Source organism: Salmo trutta, chromosome 19 (assembly GCF_901001165.1).
Source record: "Salmo trutta chromosome 19, fSalTru1.1, whole genome shotgun sequence".
Classification (NCBI taxonomy): Eukaryota; Metazoa; Chordata; class Actinopteri; order Salmoniformes; family Salmonidae; genus Salmo; species Salmo trutta.
The window spans coordinates 12,457,806-12,471,460 of NC_042975.1; the positions used below are offsets into that span (position 1 = coordinate 12,457,806).

The 13,655-nt window shown below is 42.9% G+C and overlaps 2 protein-coding genes across 4 annotated transcripts in view; one reads left to right on the top strand and one right to left on the bottom strand.

The window, feature by feature from the left end:
• LOC115153997 (SH3 and PX domain-containing protein 2B) overlaps window positions 1–10,724 on the top strand; it is a 59,428-nt gene extending 48,704 nt beyond the window's left edge. Inside the window, exons 6-14 of one of the 3 annotated variants that reach the window (XM_029699743.1) lie at window positions 173–198; window positions 778–813; window positions 1,842–1,973; window positions 2,450–2,551; window positions 4,148–4,265; window positions 4,442–4,638; window positions 5,592–5,638; window positions 5,797–5,922; window positions 6,775–10,724. In XM_029699743.1, coding sequence (XP_029555603.1) covers window positions 173–198; window positions 778–813; window positions 1,842–1,973; window positions 2,450–2,551; window positions 4,148–4,265; window positions 4,442–4,638; window positions 5,592–5,638; window positions 5,797–5,922; window positions 6,775–8,388 — 2,398 coding nt within the window. In that variant the 3' untranslated portion in view covers window positions 8,389–10,724. The remainder of the gene's footprint in view (window positions 1–172; window positions 199–777; window positions 814–1,841; window positions 1,974–2,449; window positions 2,552–4,147; window positions 4,266–4,441; window positions 4,639–5,591; window positions 5,639–5,796; window positions 5,923–6,774) is intronic. The other 2 variants (XM_029699744.1, XM_029699745.1) reach the window with 2 other exon arrangements.
• A 124-nt stretch (window positions 10,725–10,848) lies between these two features.
• Window positions 10,849–13,655, bottom strand: part of LOC115153996 (serine/threonine-protein kinase 10) — a 53,038-nt gene continuing 50,231 nt past the window's right edge. The window contains exon 19 of the mRNA XM_029699742.1: window positions 10,849–13,479. Within this exon, the coding sequence (XP_029555602.1) occupies window positions 13,339–13,479 (141 nt within the window). The 3' untranslated portion in view covers window positions 10,849–13,338. The remainder of the gene's footprint in view (window positions 13,480–13,655) is intronic.

The window sequence follows — 13,655 nt, forward strand, 5'->3', positions numbered from 1 at the left end:
GTGAAATAAATATAACGTGTGGTTATTCATAGGGTTAACATTTTATATTTACAGAGACATAATCAGTAGGTAGAAATAATTACAAAGGATTCCCATGTCATTAAAAGTTCCTAACTCCTTTTCTGGCTCTTTAAGTTAAGTACTTCTTCTAACAATTTGTTCTCTTTTACAGGGAACTCATTGGAAAGAAGAAGTCCGGTAAGTCCACTTTAATATTCAATTTTGGGGTAAGTTGTTATTGCATTTTATGTTTAGCAGACGCTCTTATCCAGAGCAACTTACAGTAGTGAGTGTATACATTTTCATACTTGTCCCCTGTGGGATTCAAACCCACAACAACCTTGGCATTCCAAGCACCATGCTCTACCAACTGAGCTACACGGGACTACATCATTGTTTGTGGTATGTAGTTTATGTAGAAAATATCATATGGATGAGCTCTGAAGTGAAATAGAAACACTAATTAGGATAAACATTTCCTGCACCAGCCGTAGCATCTCAGTACAGCTCACTACATTTCTCAATTGAGATTTGAGCGCCCTCTAGCTGTGATGTTGGATATGTGCTCCATTATTTTCTAAAAAGATTGCTATGTAAAGATTTAGGATCATAATAAGACTGTAGTAATTCAATGATATATTTAATTTCTTGAAGTTAGATATAGACCATTACTTCTAAAAAGTGTTAAAAAATATATGTTTTTCCCTTTCTTTGTTAATCTAACCAACCCATCCATGTCAAGTTTCAGTTTCATTTTCCTTAATTTCCCTCCATCAGGCATTGTGGAGAGAGCGACTACTTTCCTAAAGAGAGGTAGTAACAGACTCATGCTTGGCCGTGCTCTGTGTGTGGCCCCGGGTTGCTAGCCATCCGTTTGGCCCGTTCCTGGTCCCTGTCTGCTGGGCCTTTAGCTGGGACGTGGCTCTGAGGTGGGACTGGGCAGTGCGGAGTAGTGAGGGGGAAGGACCTGGTCCCAGATCTGTATGTGCTCAGCCAACGCCTCTGTTTCAGCCAACGCAAATACAGGCCTGGGACCAGGCTAAGGAAGGTTGTGTTAGAGAGGGCAGGGTGGGACAAGCTTGGTGCTCACTGTGATGTGCTCACTGTGATGTGTGATGTGCATGGCAGTGTGTTAGCTTTGTCAAGAGAGCATCAGATGGTATGTGTCTGACTGTACACCCAGCCCAACTCCCTTTGCTCCTATGCTGAAATCAACCCTGTCTTGGTTGTGGGAATTAACTGTCACCTTGATAGATGTGCATGCTGTACCCCAACAACAACAACAACTAAAACCCTCCTCATTCTGTGTTGTTGTCTCATGGGGAACCAGACATGACAGCTTTCATAATATATAATATCTAGTAAGTTTGGAAGCAACTACTTGTACGGTTAATTTAGAGACAGGATGGTGTAAATACAAGGCTCAATTTCTGGATGGAATCCTTTTTGGGAGTGTACGGTTGTGAATTTAGAGGATATTATGAGTGCATTCCACTGTTAGCTCTGGTAATCATCCCACCAAGTGCACATCACAGAGCAGGTCCTCGTGTTGTTCTAACCTACAGCGTTGTGGTAGTGTAAGTGCCGGGTGTCTTTGTGGCGGTGGTCTCTATCTCTGTGGCAGCCATGTTTGTGTCCTGTCCTGTCCTCTCTCCCAACATCTCCCTCAGACCCTCCTTCCCTCTGCTCTCTGGCCACCATTTTCTCCTCCCTGTCTCTAAAATCACACCTGCTTCGTCCTCATCCTACTCCTATGGCTCGCTCTGCTCTCTGTGGTGGGGTGGCAGGTAGAGAGGTCAGCGCTACATGTCTGTCTGTGTTCTCTGTGTCTCTCCCTGCAGGAGACTCCAGCGCAGCTGACCCCCTGCTCCTGGACCAGTACGTGGCTGTCACTGACTATGAGAAGCAGGAGAGCTCTGAGATCAGCCTGCACGTGGGACAGACGGTGGAGGTCATTGAGAAGAATGAGTCTGGTACGAGATCTGGGTCAGATGGAGGGAGCCTTTAGCTTAACGACTGAGGTTGTGTCCCAAATGGCACTCTATTGCCTATATAGTGGTGGGCCTATGGGCCCTGGTCAAAACTAGTCCACTATAAAGGGAATAGGGTGCCATTTGGGACAAAGCTGAGTCCTGGGGGCCTTAACGTAATTTATAAAGAAATCACACTGTCTCGTAACTGTTTTTGCCCTAATCAACTGAAAGAATGTTATCATACTTGAAGGAAAGCCTCAGATACAGGCGCTTTGAAGTGTACCAAGACGACTACATAATGCTATCACGATGTCTTCAGAATCTTCCAAACAGACAAGGCCAAATAGCAGAATAATGCTATCACAATGTCTTCAGAATCTTCCAAACAGACAAGGCCAATCCAAGACCCAGAGAGAGCCTTTGCTGTGTGTCTGATTGTTCTGTGTTTCTGTGTGTGTTTTGCTTTCTGTGTGCAGGTTGGTGGTTTGTTAGTTCTGACGAGGCCCAGGGCTGGGTCCCTGCCACCTGCCTGGAGGCTCAGGATGACCCTGATGACTTCTCCCTGCCCGGTGAGGAAGGTAACCCTCTATCTGTCACACTGCCCTAGGCCACATTCAGAATAAAAACTAACTGTAACTACAGATCAATGCTGGCAGCCTTAGGGCACAGCTCACAGTCAAAACTCAAGGTTTGCTGTCTGAGAGTCAACAGCTCAAGGCTTGCTTCCAAGTCATAATGAGACTAAACAGTATGTGTCCTGTCATTGATTAAGATGTAGAAGAAATGTGGAACTGTAATGAACAAATCTAGGAAGGACCCAGATAACCAAAGGGAAAATGACCTCTGACTTTCCATCTGTTCACAATGTTCTAATCACCATCACCTGTCACTGTCTGTCTATTAGAACCTAGCAAGCACATAGCAGAGTATTCACTTCCTGTGTACTTACTTCCTACTTCCTGCTGCCCACTGTGCTCTGCGTCAGTGTCCCGGAGATACTGGTCACTGCTGAGGCACGTGGGCCGCCGGCGAACATTAGGGGATCTGTTCAGCACAAGCACAGGGTTTGGGCAAGGTGGAACGCACGCCTCTTTTCCCCATAATCTTCATGTGTGTGTAGAATGTCATGTTTAGCATGCAAATCCCATGCATGATCAACCCAAGCACGGAGAGTGATGCAAGACATGCATGTGTGTTGTGTGGCATGGATTAGAATGGATGCTACCGCTATGTTTGTATTATTTGTTTTCTCGATGGAATGCAGTGGGAAAAAGCTCAGTTTTTCTCACTTTGTTATTTCAGTGAAATGAATATGATATATTTTAAATTGTTTGTTCCTTCTAAATACACTATCTGTTTAACAATCACTTTAATTCAGTAGACTTTAAGAAAGGGACCCGTGTAGATAGGGACCCGTGTATAAAAACCTAATCTATTTGAAGTAGGTGTTAGTGAAGTCCTAATCTTAGTAATGCTGTCTTGTTTGTGTGTGCTTAATGTTGGTGGAGGATGGAGGGATGTTTTGTGTTGCATGATGTGTGTTACACATCTTCTCACTCCACAGGATAGATCCTGCCCAGGCCCTGTCTACAAGGACATTCTTGCAGAGAGTTTTACCCTGGTTTAGACCAGTTGCCAGTTTATGATCTTGTTACCCTGGTTTAGACCAGTTACCAGTTCATGATATTGTTACCTTGGTTTAGACCAGTTACCAGTTCATGATATTGTTACCTTGGTTTAGACCAGTTACCAGTTTATGATCTTGTTACCCTGGTTTAGACCAGTTACCAGTTTATGATCTTGTTACCCTGGTTTAGACCAGTTACCAGTTTATGATCTTGTTACCCTGGTTTAGACCAGTTACCAGTTTGTGATCTTGGAGTGGTGTACTGAGTGGTGTACTGAGTGGTGAACTCGGGGCTAATGCACTACGTTCACTAGCAGATAGTGAGAGGCTAGGGTTTTAGGATTTGCTATGAAGAAAGAACACTATCAATTGTTTTCCATATATAGTCAAAGAGATTAGTCCCAACTACTCACTCTCAACATGCCATCATGTGCTGTCCCTGCCAAGTTGTTGATTCCATACGCTTGATTGACATTCTTGTGAAAGTTAGTATGCAAGATGGGATAAAATACATCACCTAATGTGATGTATTCTTCGCCATTTCCAGAGGAGACGTACACAGTGATCTACCCGTACGCAGCGAGAGACCAAGACGAGATCGACCTGGAGAGTGGCATGACAGTGGAGGTCATTCAGAAGAACCTGGAGGGCTGGTGGAAGATCAGGTAGAACACAAAACCCCAGAAGCATGTCTGTCCACCGGGGATGCAGGCTGTTTGTCCATGTGAATTTCTTTGAGTGTATGAATGTCTATGTGTATCAGAGTTGGTTGCTGCTGTTGTTGTTGTTTTGTTTCTTTCTATTGAAACCGTAGACGTAACCTCTCTGCTGCCGTCTACAGGTACCAGGGACAGGAGGGCTGGGCCCCGGCGTCCTACCTGAAGAAGGCCGACATCCTGAGCCAGAAGCTGGCAGCGGGCCATGCCAGCACCAACGATCTGGACGGATTCTCCAAGCAGCAGAACCAAGCCAAAGAGAGCAAAGGAGACAACAAGGACCAGAAAGACAAGGGCTTCTCCCCCTTTGCCAAGCAGCACAGTGAGTGGGAACTAAGAACTGTAAACTACAGTAACTCATTTAACAACTAACAACTGTAACTCAACTTAATGGGAAATCTCACACCACCCCAACATCAGCATATGTGAAAATGTATGATGCTTTTTAATGTCTTTGAATAATGTCTACCTGCAGGCTTTAAAGTAACATTTCAAAAATCAACATATGGTATGTGAAAATTGTGTGTTTCTATGATCTGTAGTAAAAAAGATAGAGGAAGGTAAGTGTTTCCAATGGCATCATCAACCAATTAGTAGACAGTAGGCAAAGCCTCCTCACAATTGGTTAAAATCACATGACGCACGCCAATGATGTCATTGGAAACACTTATCTTCCTCTATATTTTTTACTACAGAACAGAAACACACCATTTTGAAATACCGTATGTTGATGTTGGTATATTAATATAAAGTAGAAACATTTAGAAATGTTTCTCTAAAGCCTGCAGGTAAGCATTATTCAAAGACATTATAAAGCCTCATACATGCTTATAACAAGTAGTAGAGCCTTATACTTGCAGGCTTACTTAAATTGTTACCAAGACATCTCATCTGTATGAGAGATGCCTCCTCAGTCTCCTCCCTCAGAGATGTTTCTCTGCAAAGCTCTCTAACTCAATGCCAGAGTAATGTAAAACATCCTCCTTTATTTCCTAGTAAGTCATTGAGGAGCTGAATGCCTCCCACAACTACACCTCCATTAGTGAAGATCCATTACACATAGTTAGAGCCGAAGGCCCCGGACTACAGAGCTCATCAGTCTGCATCGAACACACTGCTCTATCTCTCGCTCCCTGGTTTCTCTCTCTCTCTTTCTGGAACTAATATCTTCTCCTATGAGGAGTGGATGTCAATGCAGGCAGTGTTTTGAGACTGATGGGCTGTGATGAGATGCGACTCACTGGAGTCTGATTTCCTCTGCCTTTTCCCCTACAGAACAAGGGGCGAGACAGAGACCACCACCGCGCAGGGATCTCACCATCGTAAGTACCCTCCACTAACCACTTAACCGCACATCCTGCGACACCAACAACACTCGTTAACAAAGACATTTGTCTTAATGAGTTTTGCATTGATTTGATGTTTTGATCTGCCACTCTTTCTTTCTTCACACCATCCCTCCCTCTCTCCCTCCCTGTAGCCGAGGGGGCAGAACCTGCCCAAGCCGCCCACCCCTCCTCAAGTAGAGGAGGAATTCTACACCATCGCAGACTTCCAGACCACCATCCCAGATGGCATCAGCTTCCAGGCTGGGGTCAAAGTGGAGGTGAGACACACGTCACATCTCATCACATATTGGTAGATGGTTATTGTTTGATGGCAAACAGCCTACCATCTCCCGCCTAGAGAAACCTTTCAGAATGAATTGATACATTTTATTCAATATGCAATACATTTGTTTACCACAAAAGAGTCAAAACTCAGAGTGAAGTTCAATTGATTAATACCAAAGACGCAACAGCTATAATGTGTGCCCTTCGAATGACAGAGCTGAATACGTAGCTACCTCTCAAGTGGCGCAGCACTCTCTTATAGCAAAGCTCCCCCCACTCCCATACAATGTTATACTTCAGCAGTTTTCCTCTGTGATTGACGTAGACCCTTCACCCTGATTTCAGACCTTTTCAGACATTTCAATAGTTTCAACATCCCTTGGCCCACTTCCTAATCTCGTCTGGTTCCATAGCCCTTGGGCCCAGATCCTTGTCTGGATTCCATAGCCCTTGGGCCCAGTTCCTTGTCTCGTCTGGGTTCTATAGCTCTTGGGCCCACTTTCGCTTCTTGTCCTATTGTTGCTCCAGATAACATATCGTGGGTCTCTGGTCACAGGGAATACATAGACTCTTCTTCAAACTGACACGCTAATATTCAGCATAACACTTTTCTCTACTTTCACAATGACTTTGTAAGGCAAAACATCTGAGAGACTTAAGACCTCATTCTACTTCTCATTAATCACTCAAAAGCCAATCATTCCACAAACAGCAATTATTTACAATCAGAATGGAATGGGATTCGAATGATGCTTTGCAAAATGCACTGACTGAGTACAACTTCTGCTGTGTCTTGATTCCTGATTCCCTGATTAACTCACTGGTCCCCTGTTTCTGTTGTCCAGGTGATAGAGAAGAACTCCAGTGGCTGGTGGTACATTCAGATTGAAGACAAAGAGGGCTGGGCCCCCATTACCTTCATTGACAAATACAAAAAGACCAGTGTGACCCCGCGCCCTAACTTCCTGGCACCTCTGCCCAATGAGATGGCCCAGCTGAAGCTGGAGGATGGCACTGCCAGCGGCACGGGGCAAGAGGACAGCTGGTCCAAACCGCTGCCAGACGAGCCCACCGCGAGCAGCGAGTCCGGAGCCCGGCCCAAACTCAGAGACTGGAAGTCCAGCGCCAGTAAGGGGGCATCAGCCTTCTCCGGACCCCTGCCCCCCGCCCCGTCTGCCCCACCTGCTGAGGAGAAGCCAGCCTTGCCACCCCGCAGGGAGTCCATCAACAAGAGCCTGGACATTGAGATTACTGTGGAGAAACCCAGGCCAGACCTATCCAAACCCATGCCTCCAAAACCCCAAGCCCCAGGTGTCATCATGCCCCTGCTCACCCCCAAAGCTGCCCCCTTCAAGCCTGACAAGCCCCCTGAGCCCAAGAGAGAGGTCGCGAACAAGCCTCTGCATCTGAAGAATGAGATGGGTCTGGAGTGTGGCCACAAGGTCTCCGCCAAAGAGGTGAAGAAGTTCAACCTGAAACCTGTGGCTAAGCAACCATCCAAGCCCAAGCTTGATCCACCGGAGGAGAAACCAGAGGTCGCCGGCCTTGCACTGTTCATGAAGCCTAAACCCATAGTCCGGCCCAAACCCGTCCCAGCTGCCAAGCCAGAGCCGCCAGCTGAGAACAAGCTGGACATCACCAACCTGAGGAGCAAGCTGAAGCCTTCAAAGCCAGTTGAACCAGGCTCTGGATCAGCAGAGCCAAGCCAGCAAAACGGAACTGCAGCCAACAACGCCCCTAGCAACGTTCTCCCCAAGATGCCGCCCCCCAACCTTCCCCCTAATAATGCTTTACCCAAGATGCCCCCTCCTAATAACGTTCTCCCCAAGATGCCGCGTCCCAGCAGCCCCCCTATCAATGCCCTCCCCAAGATGCCACTGGCCCCCAATGCTCTCTACAATGGCAAGGCTACTGACGAGCCCAAATTCCCCCATAAGCAGCAAAACGGCCACGGACAGGTGAGCCCGGACAAATGTGCTGTTTCCCCACACAAAGAACCTCCAGGTAGACCCGCCGTCCTCCCTAGGAGACCCCCTCCACCCAAAAAGACCCCTGAGCCATCCAGCCCCACAGAAACAAAAGCCCCCCTGAAAGAGCTCCCAGACACAAAGCCTGCTCCCCCCCAGCTCAGCAGGCCCCCTCCCCCTAAACCCAAGGCCTTCGTACTACCCCCACCCAAAGACAAGGAGAAGGTGGTCCCAAAGCCCCTGCTTAAGAGTGAGAAACCAGGCCCTCCGAGGGACAAGCTGCCTCCTCTGATCAAGGATCCCAGTAAAGAGGAGCTGTTCTTGGCCGTGGCGGACTTTGAGGGCGACGATCAGACGGCCAGCTTCAAGGAGGGCACCATGTTCCAGGTGATGGAGAGGAACAGCAGCGGCTGGTGGTTTTGTAAAAATCTAGGAGAAGGGCCAATGAAAGAGGGCTGGATCCCCTCCAATTACCTGACCAAGAAACCCTAAGTACCAGGTTCTGTTGGTTTTTTTAATACATAAAGATATCACTAATTGTATTTAATTAGCTTTTTATTTTATTTATAGTTACCTTTTTTTTAAAATATGTGTTTGTTACATTCCATTTGTTTAGCATTCGAGCGAGAATGAACCAGCAATGACACGTTTCTGTTGCATTTCTTTTTAAATATTTGTTTTACTTTATATCCTCGTTTCAAATTACCGGGCATCAAATCCGGGAAAAGCAAATGTCCCTTTCAAGTTCACTTTGTGCCATACAGTATGTTACTCAAGCCTATGTCCTTTTATGATATGTATCACAAGCTTTGTAATAGAACAAAATGTGTCCTTCCAAGCCTTCTATAGTATTGTGCCTCAGTATAATATTCAAAGTGCTTTAAGCTTAAATATATGCAATTTAGTTAGTTAGTGTCTCAGTTAGCATATCAAAGATGCTTCAGTCTAATGAGTAGAGTCGAAACTGACAGTGCAATGCATATGGAAAATAAATCAAACCATACAATAGAGGAACCAGGGTCCGTATTCACAAAGTGTCTCATAGGAGTGCTGATTTAGGATTAGTTTTGCCTTTTAGATCATAATGAATAATATTACATGAACAGGGTGTACCTGATCCTAGATCAGATCCTAGATGGCCATGTATACTCAGATACCTCAAAGAACAGTCCTCCTACTATGGCTGCAACGGAGGTTACAAGGGAAGTTCGAGGACATTTTGTTTTTCAAGAACTAAAATAGCGACACTTCATGAGGAGTTTTTGCCAAGTGATTCTAAGTGCTTATATGAACCATTTATACAGTTTTCATGTGTTTGTGAATGTGTTTCTTTTTTCTTTAGGAACTGAATAATAATGTTGCGGTTGATTTTTTACAGATGTGCACTTTTCAGATTATTCAGACTGATTCAGATGGTTCAGGTTTCACACTGTGGCTTAACAGACAGATAGAGAGAACGTAGTGTACAAATGAATGCCATAGCCATGTTTTAAAACCTCAAATGAGGTCTTAACATTGGGAAATGTATGCCAGAGTCATAGTCTAGTTCATCTCCTCTCAGGATGGACTGAATTGACTTCATTGAAATGAACTGGACCCCTTCCCTGGTGTTCACAGTACAATGGTGAAAAACACACAAGTAAGAATGACTGATTCAAGTAGAGATTACATCAGGCTGCTTCTGGTAAATACAATATTCCATAATTATGCTGTAGGCCAAGGTCTACCATTACTACAGCCCCTAAATTAGGGAATTCACCTGTGATGTGTGCAATGATACAATACAAAATACTGAATCTCCAAAACAGTGCTCAAATATAAAACCGTATTATTAAGTGTGATCATTGCTCATTGTTTTACATTAGTGCTTGACTGGTTTCAAGCACAGACTCAGAAAAATAATTATTGTACTTCCAGAATGAAGTAATGTCAGCAGTTGTCACTTTTTGTTTATTTTTCACCTCTTGCCCGGTCTGGTCATTGGGAAATAGGGTCCAGTCAGTCATACAGTAGTGAAATGAAGGGTTTTTTGGATGTTGTAGTTGGTCATGTGAAAAGGCTTATGGGTTGGTCTCCTAGGAGATGCACAGACAAGGCTAGGAGTGGCTGTAGCTCACAGGTTCATTGGAGAATCTTTGAATATGGTTGATCTGCTCCTAGCTGCTACGCTATTTTTTTTCTCTCCCCATTTTCCCCTCTGAATCATCTTATGTTAGAGTACTATGTCCAATGTCATTCCATGGCTGATAAATCAAAGAAATGCAATCAAGTGTATTATTTTAAAGGACTTAGTGCCTGTGTCCGGTCATGAACAACATTGGTAACAGTGAAATGGTCAGTGAAGTTACTTGGGGTTTTCTGTCTTTTAGCCAGTGTGCATAGTGCACTTGAAAAGTACTGCTATTCATAATGTCAGATTAGTAATGGTAATGATCAACACATGGAGGAAGCCCTGAATTAGTGGAACGTCTGAGTGAAACATGGATTGGGTTAGAATGACAGTTGGATAAACTCATGTATTCTACAGTTTGTTTACTGAAGCATAAAGACAAAAGGCAAGCAGGGATGTGAACACTGCAATGTAAGAAAAAGCAATAAGACTAACATCCCATATGGTTTTGTAACACTTTACCCTAAACAGGCCAATTTAATACATTTCAAAAGGCACTTTTTCTTTATTCTTTGAGATATGCAGCAGGACATCTTTTCCCATCAAATTGCAGATATCCCATCTAAGTACTGTAGTGTTTTTTTATTTTCTTATTCTTGTGTATTTCCTTTCATGGTCTCTTCTTTCATATTAAATCAATAAACAATTTTCATTTTTGTATGGCGTCTTGGTTTTCCTTGGAAATGTTTTAGTATTTTGAGTAAACAGATGCAACCTACACATTAAAGCCATAATGGTATCAAAAGGGGAATATTCTAGAACATGCTTGAGAAGAAGCGTAGTAGACATAAGAACATTTGCCTTTATTAGACTTATGTACAACAGTGGTTCCTTCTGTTGAACAGTCACATTGACTCACACCCCTTACAAATACAGCTAAACAGAGGGAAAGATGCAGTCATTACAAATGACAAAAGAAGAGAAAAACATTGTTGGTGAGCGAGAGAGAGAGAGCAGATGTACCTGATTGTTGACCTGATTACTGGACATTCAACAGGTCTAGTTGGTCCAAAAACAAGGCCCATTTTCAAAAGCAGACAGATACATATCAACTGCAAAAAGTTCTTCAAAATAACATTTACAAAACATAAATGAAAAAACAGATGCACTCCATCAAAGAATCTAGTATACCCTTCTCAGTGCAAAGAAAGGTATATTTGGTGGAGCAAAAATATCAGTTTAAAGCTGACAGTGCATTTAATATAAACATCGAAACAACACAATCAATAACCCTAATAATACACATTTAATTAAATTCAAATCTTCTCTCTTCAGATTCCTTCAATGACGACAGTATTCCGATTTGGCTTCGTTAGTTCCCATCCAGTGTACTAGTATCGCCTTTACAGTAAAAATGCAGCACAGAAACATGTCAGAGACATTTTAACTTTAAATGAGTCACAACCAGTCTTTCCTAGAACTCCAAAAACAATCATTTGTTCTTCAACCTTTGAATTAAAAATGACAACTTTTCCCTGACTTCTCCCATTTTCATAAGCTCACCTCATCCAAATAAAAAAGGTAAAAACTAACTAAGCAGATCTGTCAATCCACACAATCTGACAGTGAAGACTTCTCAGCATTTTTAGGTTAATATGTACAGCGTTGAAAAATGATTTCAGCTGGAATTCCATTCATTCACTATGTGTCCTCAGAATTCTGAAGATCATGCTCTGCTCTGATCTTTTTAAAGTAATATGAACAAATGTAAAAAAAAAAGAAAAATAAATTGGCACGTAAATACATCTGGGTTGTTCCACGAAATGAGTCCCTTTTGCGTCCCTTTGATATTTCAAGTACAAATTGTGCAAGTGTCCTTCAATATAGACCATATGTAACATTCAATAAATCAGATTTTTAATATGAATAAAGACTTGCTAAAGTGTCCCTCTGTGCATCTGTGACTTCTAGGAAGATTTTAACCCACCTCCAGGTTTTCACCATCATTGTAAAGCCCTAGTTTTTGTGTTGCTTTGACAGTCATTTCTGAAAATAATTAAGTTCATGTTATTAGTGATTCATTGGTAAAAATAATAATAATAATAACATCCCTCATTTTAATATCATACCCTGTTACGTTAACTGAACTCTCGTTATAATATGGTGAAACTATTCCTTTAAAAAAAAAAATTATAATAATTGTACAATAATTTCAAAAGAGACATTTAACATCTAATATTCAAATCATAGTGTAAAAGCAGGTGAGATGGTTCTACTCTTTTTGGCCATTTTCTGGTGTTTTGTGGTGGAAAACTGAACCGGTCGAGCATAACACGTCAACCCTGTTACCCAATAGACAGACAGGCTAGACATTTTCTAACAACAACATTTTTGGGGTAAAGTTTGCATTCAATTACCCCTCCCTGTTGCACACAACAAGCTTCCATTTGCCCTGTCACAAGGGGATTTATGGCTGATTTAAGATGAAGTCATCAACTCTGCTACTTTATTTGGCACTTGATAGGCACTTACTATAGTTATTTTTGTATTTAACCTCTTGACTTTTTAAAAATTAAATTGAACATTTGCTCTTTATGACAGAATGTTAAAATAAGTTTTTCTTTTTTTACCAAATTACACTACTCAAAAGGCACCGTATCGGTGGAATGACTCATCTGCTTTGAACTAAAAGGCTGTAAGTAAGAGAGATTGAATGGTCATATTTCGGTGTGTTCATTATGCGAGAGACTGTTTTGGATGAAGACAAATATTGCAGTGAAACAAAAATGCTTATTCATTGGCTCCCACCAACACAGCATTGTCTGAAGTACATTTTGGTTTATTTTCCACATTCCACCTGAAACACTGTTCCCCAGCTGACCCTCTTTGGGATATGGGATGCCTCTCCCCACCACACGCTTCTGACTAACTACAGGTTAGCCTCATGCTTACTGGTCACATAGTAAACCAATGTGGATCTGTAGACTATAAAAAAAGAGAATTAAAAAGGAAACACTGCATGGATAAAGAAGATCATATCAAGCAGCCTGACACACACGTGGAATTAAAGACAATCTTCAAAATAAAATATGACCAAGCCTTGACATCTTGGGTTAATCAAATGATAAAATGTTATAAACATGACTTAAAACATAAATATTTCTTAAAAATGAAAGAAAAGTTCAGGAGGAAGACTATCTAGTCAAGCGTTTCTGGTGAGGCTGAGGCATCTGGCAGTGGTGGTGGTCTTTCAGGTTATGATGTGGGATAAGAGGTTAAGGTTGGTCCTGACAGGGAGATAGGAGGGTGTTTAGAGGGGAAGAGATGCCTGTCTACGTGGTAGAGGACTCAGAGTAAGGGAGGAACTTGGTGAGTTTGTTTGGGGAGCTGGGGCTGAGGCACTCAGAGTCCTCACTCATCTTAAAGAAGTCCTCCTGGTCCCTCTTTCGCTGGTTCAGCTCTTCCTCCAGAGCCTGGGAGAGATAGAGGGCGGAGAGAGAGGGACAAATAAAGAGGGAGAAATAGTGGGAGGGAAAGAGAAGAGATGGGTAGAGAGAGATCAAAGCAAAGGCAACTCCAGTTCTGGATATTAACGTACATTTTACAACTCTTCAATGTCAACGATATTAACTGTCTGGGACTAAAACAA